This window comes from Mchenga conophoros, linkage group LG20 (assembly GCF_057382185.1).
Source record: "Mchenga conophoros isolate Kocher_MC1m ecotype Shallow Benthic linkage group LG20, M_conophoros_male_GT1.1, whole genome shotgun sequence".
NCBI classification, from domain to species: domain Eukaryota; kingdom Metazoa; phylum Chordata; class Actinopteri; order Cichliformes; family Cichlidae; genus Mchenga; species Mchenga conophoros.
The window spans coordinates 20598850-20611570 of record NC_140545.1 but is presented as its reverse complement, the minus strand read 5'-3'; the positions used below and the strand labels follow the sequence as shown (position 1 = coordinate 20611570).

At 40.9% G+C, this 12721-nt stretch overlaps 1 protein-coding gene across 1 annotated transcript; it reads right to left on the bottom strand.

Annotated features, from left to right (window-relative positions):
- Positions 1 to 1737: 1737 nt before the first annotated feature.
- Positions 1738 to 11243, bottom strand: nt5dc2 (5'-nucleotidase domain containing 2). Its single transcript, XM_085260178.1, has 14 exons — positions 10765 to 11243; positions 8669 to 8853; positions 8501 to 8575; positions 8342 to 8397; positions 8165 to 8258; positions 5523 to 5651; positions 5042 to 5102; positions 4846 to 4948; positions 4633 to 4734; positions 4431 to 4512; positions 4197 to 4283; positions 3132 to 3272; positions 2689 to 2753; positions 1738 to 2339 (listed from the first exon to the last, which is right to left on the bottom strand). The coding sequence occupies exons 1-14, from the start codon at positions 11138 to 11140 to the stop codon at positions 2078 to 2080; spliced, it is 1818 nt and encodes a 605-aa protein (XP_085116304.1). The 5' UTR covers positions 11141 to 11243; the 3' UTR covers positions 1738 to 2077.
- Positions 11244 to 12721: the final 1478 nt, after the last annotated feature.

Sequence of the window (12721 nt, the reverse complement as noted above, 5' to 3'; positions counted from 1 at the left end):
ACATCGAACAACTTAACCCGATTTTAGTTGATTGAGTTTTGTGGCATAGTGTGTTTGTCCTGCTGGAAACAGCCATCAAAGAATGGGTACACTTTGTCATCGTTAAAATCACATCTAAACCCTTTCCACCTTCATGACACCAGCATACAGCATGTATCCTGCTCCTTGTCGGTCTGTAGGACACACCCCGAAGTCTATATAACTCCACCTCTTTCGCCTGGTAGACCTCTTACCTCGTTACCACAAGGCTGAGAAGAAAGAGCCTGTAAGTTAAGGAGACTGCTGAACCTTTTAAGTGATTACCGTGCAATGTAAAGAGATAGTTTCTCACTTGAATGCATGGTTGTGTTACACTGGATCACCGTACTGTTAATTAAAAAAAACTGAATGCATTTGTGGCATAAATGTTCCTCATTTACTGAATCACTTCAGTAGCAGTGATAGCACTTCTTAGTTGTCATTTTCTGTTTCATTCTTGTTTGAATCAATAGAAAGAATCCATCTATTTGTTAAATCTACCAAATTATAATCTTTGGAACTGCCTTCTGTGTTTAAATGGGCACACTACATTGAATGTTTTCCGTGCCAGCACAACCAACTTCAATGTTTTTTCATTCATAAAGGGGTGGACATGCTCAGCAGCTGCACTCAGGTAGGCTGTGTAATTCAAATGACACTCAGGGCCCAAAAAATGTGCAAAAAAATAAAAATAATAATCCCCCACACCACTAGCACCAGCTTGAACTTTTACAAGGGAGGATTGAGCCAAGTTTCATGTTTGTGTTTTTTTTTATACCAAATTCTGATCCTAGCATCTAAATATTCTATTTCTTCTATTGTCCAATTTTGGTGAGCAGCTATAGCCTATTTTCTTCAAGGCTGGATACTTTAAGTGTTCAGAAATGCTTCTCTGCATACTTTGAGTGGAGTAAGTTGTTATCTGAGTTACTGTTACCTTTCGTTCGACGCAGTTTAGGATTTCTTCTCTGACGTCTGACATCAAAAAGCCTTCCTCTGTCAGAGACCTGCCGCTCACTGGATATTTTCCTCTATCGTTCTCTGCAAACCCTGGACATGGTTGTGTGGGAAATTCCTAGTAACAGTTTCTAAAATAATCAAACTTTTCTTTTCTGGCACCAACAATCATTCAACAGTCACTTAAATCGTTTTTCTTCCTTCTTCTGATGCTTGGTTTGAACTTCAGCGAGTCATCTCTTTTTAATAGCTATGCATTATTATTACAATATACAAATTGCACAAAAAGTTCAAAATCAGTAGTTCATTTTCCATGTCTACCTATTAAAAAAAGTAAATTCATGCAGTTGCAATAGAGTGGAATTTATGCGAGCATGATACATCAAAGGCGCAATGACGAGCTTAATAGAGAAAGAACTGTTACTTTCATATAGAGCCAACCACCACCGGGCAACCCAACCTTAATAAAACAGTAAAGAGTGCTGAACCTGCATCGGACACAGCAGGAGCATTTGTTGGATTATAGGAAAGTATCTGACAAAGTGAATGCAACAAGGAGCTTTTAAGTCCACACATGGTAAATGTGCTGTCAAAAGTGTTTTGTATGACAAAAGAGTGAAGAACAAGTCACATGACAGAGTGCTTTGTGTAGAGATAAATACAGGAGTGCTTTGAACTTCTGATTTGCCCCTTTGTGTCCGAAACAAAGCTCGAAACCCACTGGTAGAGAATACAAAGAGCTTAATAAAATAACACCATCAATAAAACTTGTAGTTCTTTATTTGTTTAAATTGTGCGGCGTAGCATTGTATTGAAAGACTTCCACAGTTAGCTACAGGAAGAAACCACAGTGTCTGTTGATCTTTTAACGCAAGGTATTTAAATGCTCTCTGGACATGAGCTACATACACGGCACCCTCCAGGGGATTTACGGGGAAAGTGCTCACTATTTTGAACAAAAGAACTGTGCCCTTCGGAGTGAGCTGTGCAGCCTCTCCTTAGATTAAAAGGAAACCCTGCTAGGTAAGACATCCTCAGGCTAAGTGTTTGCCAGGCTTTAAAAAACATAAAATCTTATCAGTCACTTATGAGATTCTGGCTCTCATCGGATGTGAGACATCTCCTCTAGGAAAGGGGTTTTCATGCAGCCTGTGCACAGCTGGTCCATCCACAGAGGAGCTTCATGCTGCAGAGGGGTGCGGCGGGGGTAGAAAGTGTACGAGAGGTCATAATTCAAAAGACAGCTCAGTGACATCATGTAGAGGTCTGAGAAGCGACACAGGCGTCTGGAGAAGTAGGTGGGGTTGTGACACGTTCTGAAGATGCTGCCAAACTGAGGGTTGAACAGGTTCTTCGTCATCACCCTAGCATGTAAAAAAAGTGTGATAAAAGTTATGACATTGTACATGTATGAATATGTCAAAGTTGTGAAATAACAAGAAGTGGTAGAAGCAAGGAGAAGTGAAAACTCCTCAAAAAAGTAACTCTAGCTCAAGCGCTGTCATATCAAATGTTATTATCATATCTGTTCACATTTAAGATAGGTAGAACTAATATACTTGGATGCTTTAACTGAGATATATAGTACAGCAAAAACTGAAATTTTCCATTTGAGCCAGTGTTTGTACTGTGCAGACTTGTTAAACAACATCACTGGGAACACTGGGAGGTGCTTTTAAAGATTAAGACCGTGATTAAGATGATAAGACTCACCTGAGTTCCTCTCTTTCCTTCTGCCATTCCAGAAAAACTTGTTTAGACACGGGATCTCTGTGTGTCTAGGACATTAAAGAACAATATGAATAAATTTAGCTCTTCAAAAACATAAATATGGAGAAGAAACAATAAATTTTGTCCCTTAGATAAGTTGAGTCTGAGTTCAACAGTAGGGACAAACAACAACTAAAGTTCAAAAGTTGTCTTAACTGCAGTTTTTTTGTCTCGTTTAAGCTCATACAAAGAATCCAATAACACGTTAACAGGATTGTAAGCACGTGGACTCTCACGCTGGAATCTGAACAGTTTGGTTTTTTTTCTTTTAACATTGTGTTCTGTCAACATGTTATCATGTGTTATCATTTCAGGTATGTGAGTGTTTGCCATGCGTGAGTGCAAGCAGAATATAATGTCCCAACAGCTCAAGGATTAACTCTCACCTGCAGGCGCTCCATCAAGCCAGTTAAAGCCTGCATCCAGGTGAGGTTCATTCCATACCGGTCTGTGCTCACCACTTTGGTTTCCTGCTCCAGTTCAGGTACGATGGCTGCTGTGCGCCAGCCATGTCTCAACATGAGGTCCTGCAACAAAAGACAAAAGCGTATTGAGAAAATATGCAGCAATTTATTCTTTTTTTTTCTTCCCCTTAGAAAAACATTTGATATTTAGCGGGATGCTCAACAACTGTGAGCCAACACCAACATAATTAAAGGACTTTATAACTGAAACAACAACAGCGTTTTAAAGTGCCCTGAGCATGGCAGCGCCACCCACCCACTGGTAAAACCTGCTGTTTGTGAGAGGCTGCCTATCAAAAAGACAACTGGCCAAAAGAAAGAAGCTAAAATTGCTCATTTTAAATGGAAAAGGGAACAAGAGCCCCAGATATTATAAATATTATAAATAAGCATTGTTGTAAACTATGAACAGGCAGAATAAATGTGTGGAGCTGGAAATGAGCACAATAACTCTCTTTTAATCACTTTGACTGTCTTCTGTTTGGAAGATCCAACAAATGTTGCCATGTTTTACTCTCTTATTTATTAGATACATGATTACAGACATATTCGCTGTTAATATGTTTATACAGTGTGCCTTTACTTTGCACAGTAACACAAAACAGTCCTCAATTTCTGACGAAAAATTGTGGCGCTCATACTGCCATCTAGTGTTTCAGATTTTCACTGCACAGTCTGCTCTGACCCCACCCAAATGCTCTCAGGACTTTCAGAGTCGTGCAATACGTGGAGACAGATGGCATCTGGCACCGTGCGCATCTCTGCACATACTCTGTACTTGTGTATCTTTCAAATGATGTGAACCATCAAAGCTAAAAAAAAAAAAAAAAAAAAAAAATCTCACTTTGCTAAATCGCACACCAAGGACGTCAAATGAAGCCACACAGGAAAATTCCTGCTGATCCCTATACCACAAAAGGTTAGTCACCATGCAGAACACTGACTCGGCAATTCATCATGATGAGATCACCGTGCTCGGATACTCACAGCCAAGTCGCTATAAAGATGATCTCCAAAGTACAGAACTTTTGATCCTCGCCACCCTGTCAGTCTGAGGAAGTCAAATAGGTTTCCCTGAAACAATAAAATCAACCACATACACTCATTAGACACTCAGAACACAAAAAGTAAAAACATGCAGACTTTTCAATGTGTAAAAACCACAGCAGTTAAATAAATCAAATGCCACAAAGGCCAATGAACATTTTTTTCATTACAGACCTGTTTGTAAATCTGTCCTTTGTCCAAACTCTTGATTTTTTCCCACCGAAGGTCACCGTTACCATCCAAGCGCCTGAAAGGTCTGTAAGAGCAACAGTTTTGGAGATTGTTAAACAGGAGCACTGAAATGACTGCGCCTCATCTCATGAGAAGGATGCCGGCGCACATTCGCCACACTGAAAGACTACAAGGAGTTACTCACTTGATACAGTCGGTGAAGAAGTGAGGTTTGTCTGCCTGCACGATGACCACATCAAAAAAGTCTCTCCAGTTTTTCCCCACCATGTGCGTCATTCCTCTATCGCTGCACACAGACAAGAAGCATAAATGTAACAGAGCTCCGAGGTGTTTATCTTTGCATTAGGACAGAGTGCACTACTGCAGACGTGGACTCCATCAAGTCGCTCACACTTACACAAAGCTGAAGGGACTGTTGGTTATGAGGAAAAGTTTCTTTCCGTTGCTGGCCAATCGATGCAAAACAGCATCCGTCTCGTCCCCTCTGAGAATGAATTTATCTGTAAAGCGAAGAAAAACAAAAATTAATTGAACTGCTGGTGTTTTTGTAGCAGGGCGCAGACAAAACCGAAAGACGTGAAAGGAAGTCTTACCGAGATCTTCCATAATCCATTTGTACATGTATCCTTTGAGGTGAACCATGCCGACTGCTTCCTGTGGATTAAACGCCAATGAATGTTTTTCACAATATGTTCAGAACATTTCTTTGATCCCTACTATGAGATAAGTTTGAATTACAGTCACTTGGGAAGAAAGACCCCAATTATTTGGAAATGATTAATGACCTGTCAGTTTGCTTATTTTCAGAGGAGAAATTATGATGAAGTAGTGGGCGTGCTGTATAATTGAAAACCTTCCACCCCAGAACCAAGAGGAAAAGCTGTTATTGTTCTTCGCTCTACCAGAGAGAGTCCATTGCAAACGTTTCCGGAGCTCAGCAAATTCCTGAGCGTGCAGCCGATGAAGCACGCAACACAGATATAGTCAAAAATCCAATCTCCCTATGCTCCCTTGGTATGAGCTACAGAGTGAGGCCAGACTTTGAAACGGACATTAAAACATATCATAACTCACAGAGACGTCTTTGAAGAGGTGAACGGGATCATACTCGATGTCGTTTGTGATGAAGAAGTCATTTGCTACAGCCAAGAGAGTCATCTCAGGAATGGAGAAGATATCCATGAACTGCTTCACCTTTGGTCCCTGTGGGGGGGGAAAAAAAAAAAAAATGCAAGTTAATGTTTGATTCTCACAAGATGACATTTTAACTTTATTTTGTTTAAAACAAAGCTAACAAACATTTCATGTGCCTTTTACTGTGTTTTGAACAACTTAAAAACTAAATTAAGAGCAGTTTTCAATACGAGCACTACCCAATGATGCTAAATTTATCGTCCTGTGTTTGTGTCCATTTGCGCAAGAGTTTGGCAATGCAGCAGAGTCACACAGCTAGCAGCAAGAAACCCACCAGCAATGACAATGCAGAGAGAATACTGATTGTTGAGAGGCTGGCTTACACAGGAAAGGGAAGAACAGCAGAGTCTCTCAAAAAGAGGAAGACACACACACAAAAAAAAAGTATGCATAAGAAGAACACAATGTCTGTACAGGACAATTTGCACTGTTTAATGCTCTGTTTCACTTCATTGCAGAGTTCTTCCTCATTATGACATCTGTCCTAAGCTATTGTACGATTAACATAACAAATGAGTACAGCCCATGTTACTGGTTGTCCCACATTTTTGACACTGTCCCTAAGCGACAAACATCTACTCATTTCAGTCAATCTATAAATCTCATAAACGCACATTTCATTCACAGGAGAACGCAGAAAACATAGCCAAAAATTGCCATTAAAAGAAAGCAAAAGATTTAGTTCATTTTGAATTTGATGACACCAAACGTCTCAAAAATGTCAAGACAGGGCTGTGTTTACTTCTGCGTAACATCTGGGAACTGACAAGACCAGTTGCTGGATTTTTGCTGTTTCATTCTTGTCTGATATAGATATAAATATAAATATCTGATATAAAGTCCTGGGTCTGTGGTGTTTTATTTTTCTTATGATGGTAAGTCAAATGTTTTCAGATGGTAAAAAGTCTGGACTGCAGGTAGGCCAGTTCAGCTCCCAGAGTCTTCTACTACAAAGCCATGCTGGTAAATTGATGCAGTATACATCTTGCTGAATAATGCAAGAATTCAAAATTTTGATTCATCTGACCCCAGAACAGTTTGGCCCGGAAAGGACAGCAATGATTCTGGATCATGTTCACATATGGCTTCTTTTCTTTGCATGACAAAGCTTTAACCTGCATTTGTGGATGGTACAGTGAACTTTGTTAACCGACAATGATTTCTGGAAGTGTTCACGAGTCCATGCACTGATTTCCAATTATAGAATCATGCCTGTTTTTAATGCAGTGCCGCCTGAGGCTGAACATCATGGGCATCCAATATTGATTTTTAGCCTCGTCCCTCATGCACAAAGACGTATCCATATTCTTTGAATCTTTGGTTGTCATGCACTGTAGATGAAATTGTTACCGACCTGTTGAAAGTTAACCTAATTAACTGCAAAACACTCCTCTAGCTGTTCCTCCTCTAGTTTTTCAGCTTTTTGAGATGTGGTGCTGCTATTAAATTCAAAAGGAGACAATTTTTATTTCTTAAAATGGTACATTTTATCAGTTTAAACACTGGATATCATTCTATATTGAAACAAATATGGGTTTAAAAGTCCTGTGTAGGACCAACTAACTTAGTAACAAGCTGGTACCTTAAGAGAGTCCAGCTGCACCAAATGAGATTAGAGACCTACTTTGGACAGGATTGTTACAGATGGAAAGAGGCACCGTTCCTGCTGCAGGAGACCACTTAAAAGGTTCAATCGGGCGAAAATGATTCGAGTCTGATTCAAAACATTCAGAGCCCAAATTGCTCCTAATGGGCAAACATGTCAGTTTAAAGCTTGGTGACTCCCAGACCCAGCAGAGCTTTCTAATTTCCCTGACTTAACGAGTACAGAACTAAAAAAACAAAAAGTGCTGACACAGAGTTCTCATAATCAGCTCTTTTGGGACTGGAACATTGCCTTCCAACCGATTCATGACAACAAAGGAAGAAATGAGATTACAAAATTCACCATTTGGTTCTTATGTAATGCTAAAGCCGTACAAAACCCCAACATTTGGTAAATCTGTGTACAGCAACAGATTAAATCCCAAATTCCTTGTTTGAGGAGGTCCAAATAAAACTGTAATATTTTGCTGATCCGGCAGTACTTAGGCTTTCACGTCTGTGCCGAAACAAACCCATGTTCCACAGAGAGTAAATGTACAAAAACAAATCTGGAGGCAAAGTGCAAGAACTGTGGTAAATGTAAAACAGTTCTCCACTAAACTCTGATTTAAAGTTATTGGACTACTGAACTAATGTGATTAATAGGGAGTGTCTAGTTGGAGTGTTTTAACTTTAAAATCAATATATCTTCCTTAATCTCCTGAAACCCAAGCTGTTGTTTTGAGTGCTTTTTAAATTCTCCTAGCTATTTCGGATTAGTTTGACATGATAAGGATCAAAAATAAGCATCAACTTTGAACAGAAAGTCACCAAAAAAAAAAAAAAAACATGTCCTGATTTGGCTTCATTTTAAATTTTTTTAGGTTTCTTCTGCAAATTAAAATTTAAAAAAAAAAAGAAGAAGAAGAAATTTTTACCTTTCCATAGAAGCCACTGTCCTGCTGCAGGGGGACATGATAGGTCCCACCAAAGAGCTGAAGGACCTCCTCATCTGGCACTGGGCTCAGACCCCTGGGAACATCAAACACAAATGAATGTACTGGGGTCTAATAACACTATCCCGCAATTCACTTAAACCATCTTTCATTTCTTACCGGTACACTGTCCCCGGCTCAATGTAATGGAAGGCGTCTATCTTCATTAAAAGACCCTACAGAGGAGCAAAAATAACTGAGTTTCACTTCATGAGCTGCACAGAGAAAATGCACAATTGTGCTCCTGCAATGGTTAAAGTGTAGTTTAAAAGATTTTACCTTCTGGATGTCATAGTGAAGGCCCCGAACAGCAAAGTTAGAAAGGTAGTCGTACTTGCGAATGCCCTCGGGGTACTGTCAAACAGGACAACCAGCAGGTTAAATAAGCCTGTGTTTAAAAATCAGTTTCAAAGCAAACACGTTTGACACAACTGATGCAAAGCACACCTTGAAGTGTTCAATTAGGAATTCTCTGGCTTTGTTGTAGATCATTGCGTTGAGCACATTGGAATACTGCGCCAGAGTGTAGTCATAATCGAAGCCATAGATGTCCACTTCAGCCAAGTCGACCTCGTTGTTCGCGTAAATGGTGGAGGAGTTGAGGAGGTTGCACGCACCCGGCGGGATCAGGTCTGGTGCAGGAAAGACAAACGGGGAAAGACTCATTTAAATTTGAGAATCACAGATCAAATTAACCAAACAACAATGAATAAGCAAGATTTAAGAGCGCGATATGACGGCTCATTACAGCTGACTCATGTTTTAATTTAAAGGGAATGTGTAAACGACCCTTTCTGTAATGAAACTTGATGATTGTGCGCTTCTGCAGAGGAGAAAGAAGTAACTGCTGTTTTCGGTCCAGTTTAGCTGGCAAGCTCACGAGGTTGTGCAACGTGCATTTCTAAGACTAGCCCTTTACTTGACTGAGCTCAGGCCGTCCCAAAAGCACATTTTGTACAATTATACCTTCTGCCAACTTAACCTGGAAAACATAACGGGCAGCACAGCATTCACTGCGCCTTTGAAAATATTCCCATATTATCTGCACACTATCTCGAGTACGGTCACACAGCTAACACATGCGCACAGATTAAACACACAGTTTACATTTTGTTGCAGAGACGGACTCCAGCGCTGGCTGCAGCAGGAGCACAGGACTGAGTCACACATGACCTAAAAGTGGGGCATGGCCCCTCTGTAGTGACAGAGTTCAATGAGGGCTGCTGCTGGGAGCAGACAAAATACCTTTCTTTCTATGCCGAGTCACATTTCAAAAGACTGCATCTGACAAATTGCATTTCCAATTGAGAATGCGTGACCAGCTTTAATTAAAACCCACCATGTGGAGAACAAAAAATGTGGTTTAAACAGAGTATGTTAGAAAAAACTTATATATACACACACGTATATAAAAAGGCTCCTGGTCTTAAACACTTTTGAGTGTTTTCATTTTACACTACTTCATGTTTCTACTCCAGAACACTTCAGAGGGAGATGCTGTGTTTTGTTATTACACTACAATTATTTGGCAGCTATACTTACTTTGTAAATCAAGATAACATTTGCAGTTAAATCGTGACGCATATTTATAGAATAAACACTCGAGAAATATAGAAAAGTACTTTAAATAAACCAAACTGTGCCCACACGCAGCATTACATTGCTGTTTACATCGCTATAACAAGGCTGCATAAGAGTTCCTTTACTTTTAATACTTTATTTTGCTCATGTACTCTCCCTTCAAATGCACAGCTTCCAGGTTTGCTGCAGACTGACAGTTATTCTGATTATTATTATTATGTTCTGCACATGCAAAGCAGGGCTGGCCCACGTGAACTAAATAAACAAAAACCAAAAAGCAATAATATGGAGCTAACGTGCATGTCAGTGCATTTGATAACATCACAACAACTTGTACCGACCCTAAATCCCCAAGTTCGTTTTCTCTGTTTCTTTCTTTTTTTTCCATAAAGTATTTTTCCATGCCTCATTTGCAGGGACCTGTTTAAACGCCCACTTGTGCCTCCTGCATGCCAAAACCGCTAATATAAATAGGACATAGATCATTTACAGAATGCATCCGATGACATACAATCAAGCTAAGAATTGTGGTTAACCGGCCCTAACCCTAAATAATGGTGAGTGCACATTTGGCTGGATAGCGGGATGCTTAGCGCAAACACATGTTTCAGAAGGACACACAAACGCACAGTGTACGTGCAGCGTTCACCAACAGCCGCTTGAGTTGTTTTCAAGAACAAATCTTGCCAAACAGAGGAACTGACGCGTGAGCACAAATGCATCTTAAACAGGTTGCTGTGCAAAACTTTCTCCTGCATGCGTGTTACACATGGCATTAATGTGCCATCTGTGGCTAAATTGGAAAGAGGATGAACGAAATCCCTAAAAGAACAAAATGTCTTCGGCGTCAACAGAGAACCATAGCGGCTGCCACGGTGACGTGCGGGATAACCGCGATATGGGGGGCCCAAGTTAGGACAAATAAAAGGAGGGGTGGTGGGCTGGGGGGGCCCTCTGCTTACCGTGAACCAGCCGTTTCATGTCATTGTAGCGAGTCCACAGGTACGAGATCTGATCCATTGGAGCTGCGGTGGACGTGAAAGAGCGTCTCCTCACACCACAGACACCAGGAGCACCCAGCGGCTCCTTGGCTCGCTTCTTGTCCCCAGCCGTGCATCTGTGAAGTGGATCGCTGGGTGACGGAGCGTTGCCAGTTGGTCTGTCCGAATCTGAGCCGCAACTTTCCTCTTTTGTCCCGTCGCGGCCCTGCTTTTTTCCTCCAGAGATCCTGCATGTGGTACAAAGTCTGTTCACTCTGGGGGATCTGGCCAGAGGAGGGGTCTTGTTTCCTCTTGCCCATAATGTACGTGTTAATGTGCCCACTGTTTTAAAAGACATTTTTACGACGCGTTATAATTACCATTCCTAAAAACCTCTGCCAGCTTGCCACTGGAAGCTGAAGCTAGCAAACAGATAAACATATACCCTCGTTTTCACTGTGGCCACGCCCCGGGGCGAGAGGCCCTCCATTTAAAGGGGAGGTACTCCGATTCCTGCAGCCAATCAGAAGCGCGGAACTCTCTGTATCTGTGATCAAATTCACATGAGAAAACATGTCGTCAGCGTGACTTATGTGTGTTTTCTTTAAGTTGCAGTCACATCTTGTTCTTTCGTTTGTGCTTTGCATATATGAGGTAAATGGGTGTTCTGCCACATCCGCCCTGAGAGCTGGGTATTGTTTTTGGACAGTGTGCATTTTAAACTAAACGAGGTTTTGTTGTCTTGGCGGAAATTTTTACAAAAAAACAACTAAGTAAAAACCCTGCAGGACAACGTTTTTCCGCACAAGCGTGCAGCTCTATGAGTATTTGGTGTATTTTAGTTTCGTGGTGTGCGGGGATATGCGTCAATTGCATGTGCAAATGCCTCATTTATGCTCTTCGAGGGAAGAAAATGTGAGAAACTTTAGTAAAACAAACACAAAAAAATTGCAATACATAGTATTGGATAAATGCGGCATTTATATGTTTTCTTGAAGTTTCCCCCGGACAGTCAACTGCAAAAACAAAATGCATATTTGATTTTTAAAATGCAAACTTTCTCTTCAAAACCAGAGCATTATAACTAATTTTTTCCAAAGTCTTACATTTTAAAGAAACTTGCAACTGAAGCAATAGGATAAACATGGATACGTGTGAATATTTCCTTCTGTTCTGTTCTAGAGTTCACAGAGACTTTTAGTGGAGCACAAAAAAGGGGAAAAAAAAGAGGGGGAGGCCCCTCTTGTGCTTGGACTATGATGAGTCACTCTTGGACAAGTATACAGAGGCCTGCTGTAGCTTCTGTAAAGAGTGCTGTAGACCAAAAGGCACAAACGTGAGTTAAACAGTGATGCAGAGCTGATGCAGATGGTTCAGAGCTAAGCCGGAAAAGAAAAAAGAAAAAAGGTTGGTGAGGAGCCTTAAGGAAAATTACAGGTTTAGCGCGATAGCGAGAGAGGTTTAGTGAATGTAGATGACAGCTTCTGTCATCAACTTCAAACATAAAGACCTCAAGTACACTGACAACTTGCCAAATGACCTTAATGTGTTCTGTTATTAGTTTGAAAAACCAAAAAGGCAGTCTTGGCACCACCCTCTGTGACACCCACCATTCTCTCAAGCCCGGCTGCCGTTAATCTGCGCAACTCAGAGGCCCTTCCTCCCCTATCACAATAAAGACTTTCTTCATTCTTATGAGTGACAAGAGCCAGTTCAAAAGGTTAGAACCCCTGTAAATACCATAAAGAGACAAGCAGTCTCTGCCTCCAGCTTATGTTGACCTGAACACTACGGTGTAGAGTCATGTGCAATACCTCACCAGCGCAAGGCCTCTACTATCAACCCCAATCCCCAAAAAACAAAGATCACAAGACTACACCCTGACATCTGGATCAGGGTGTAACTGGAGACCTGCATATCCTTGGCTGTGTTGAGAAGG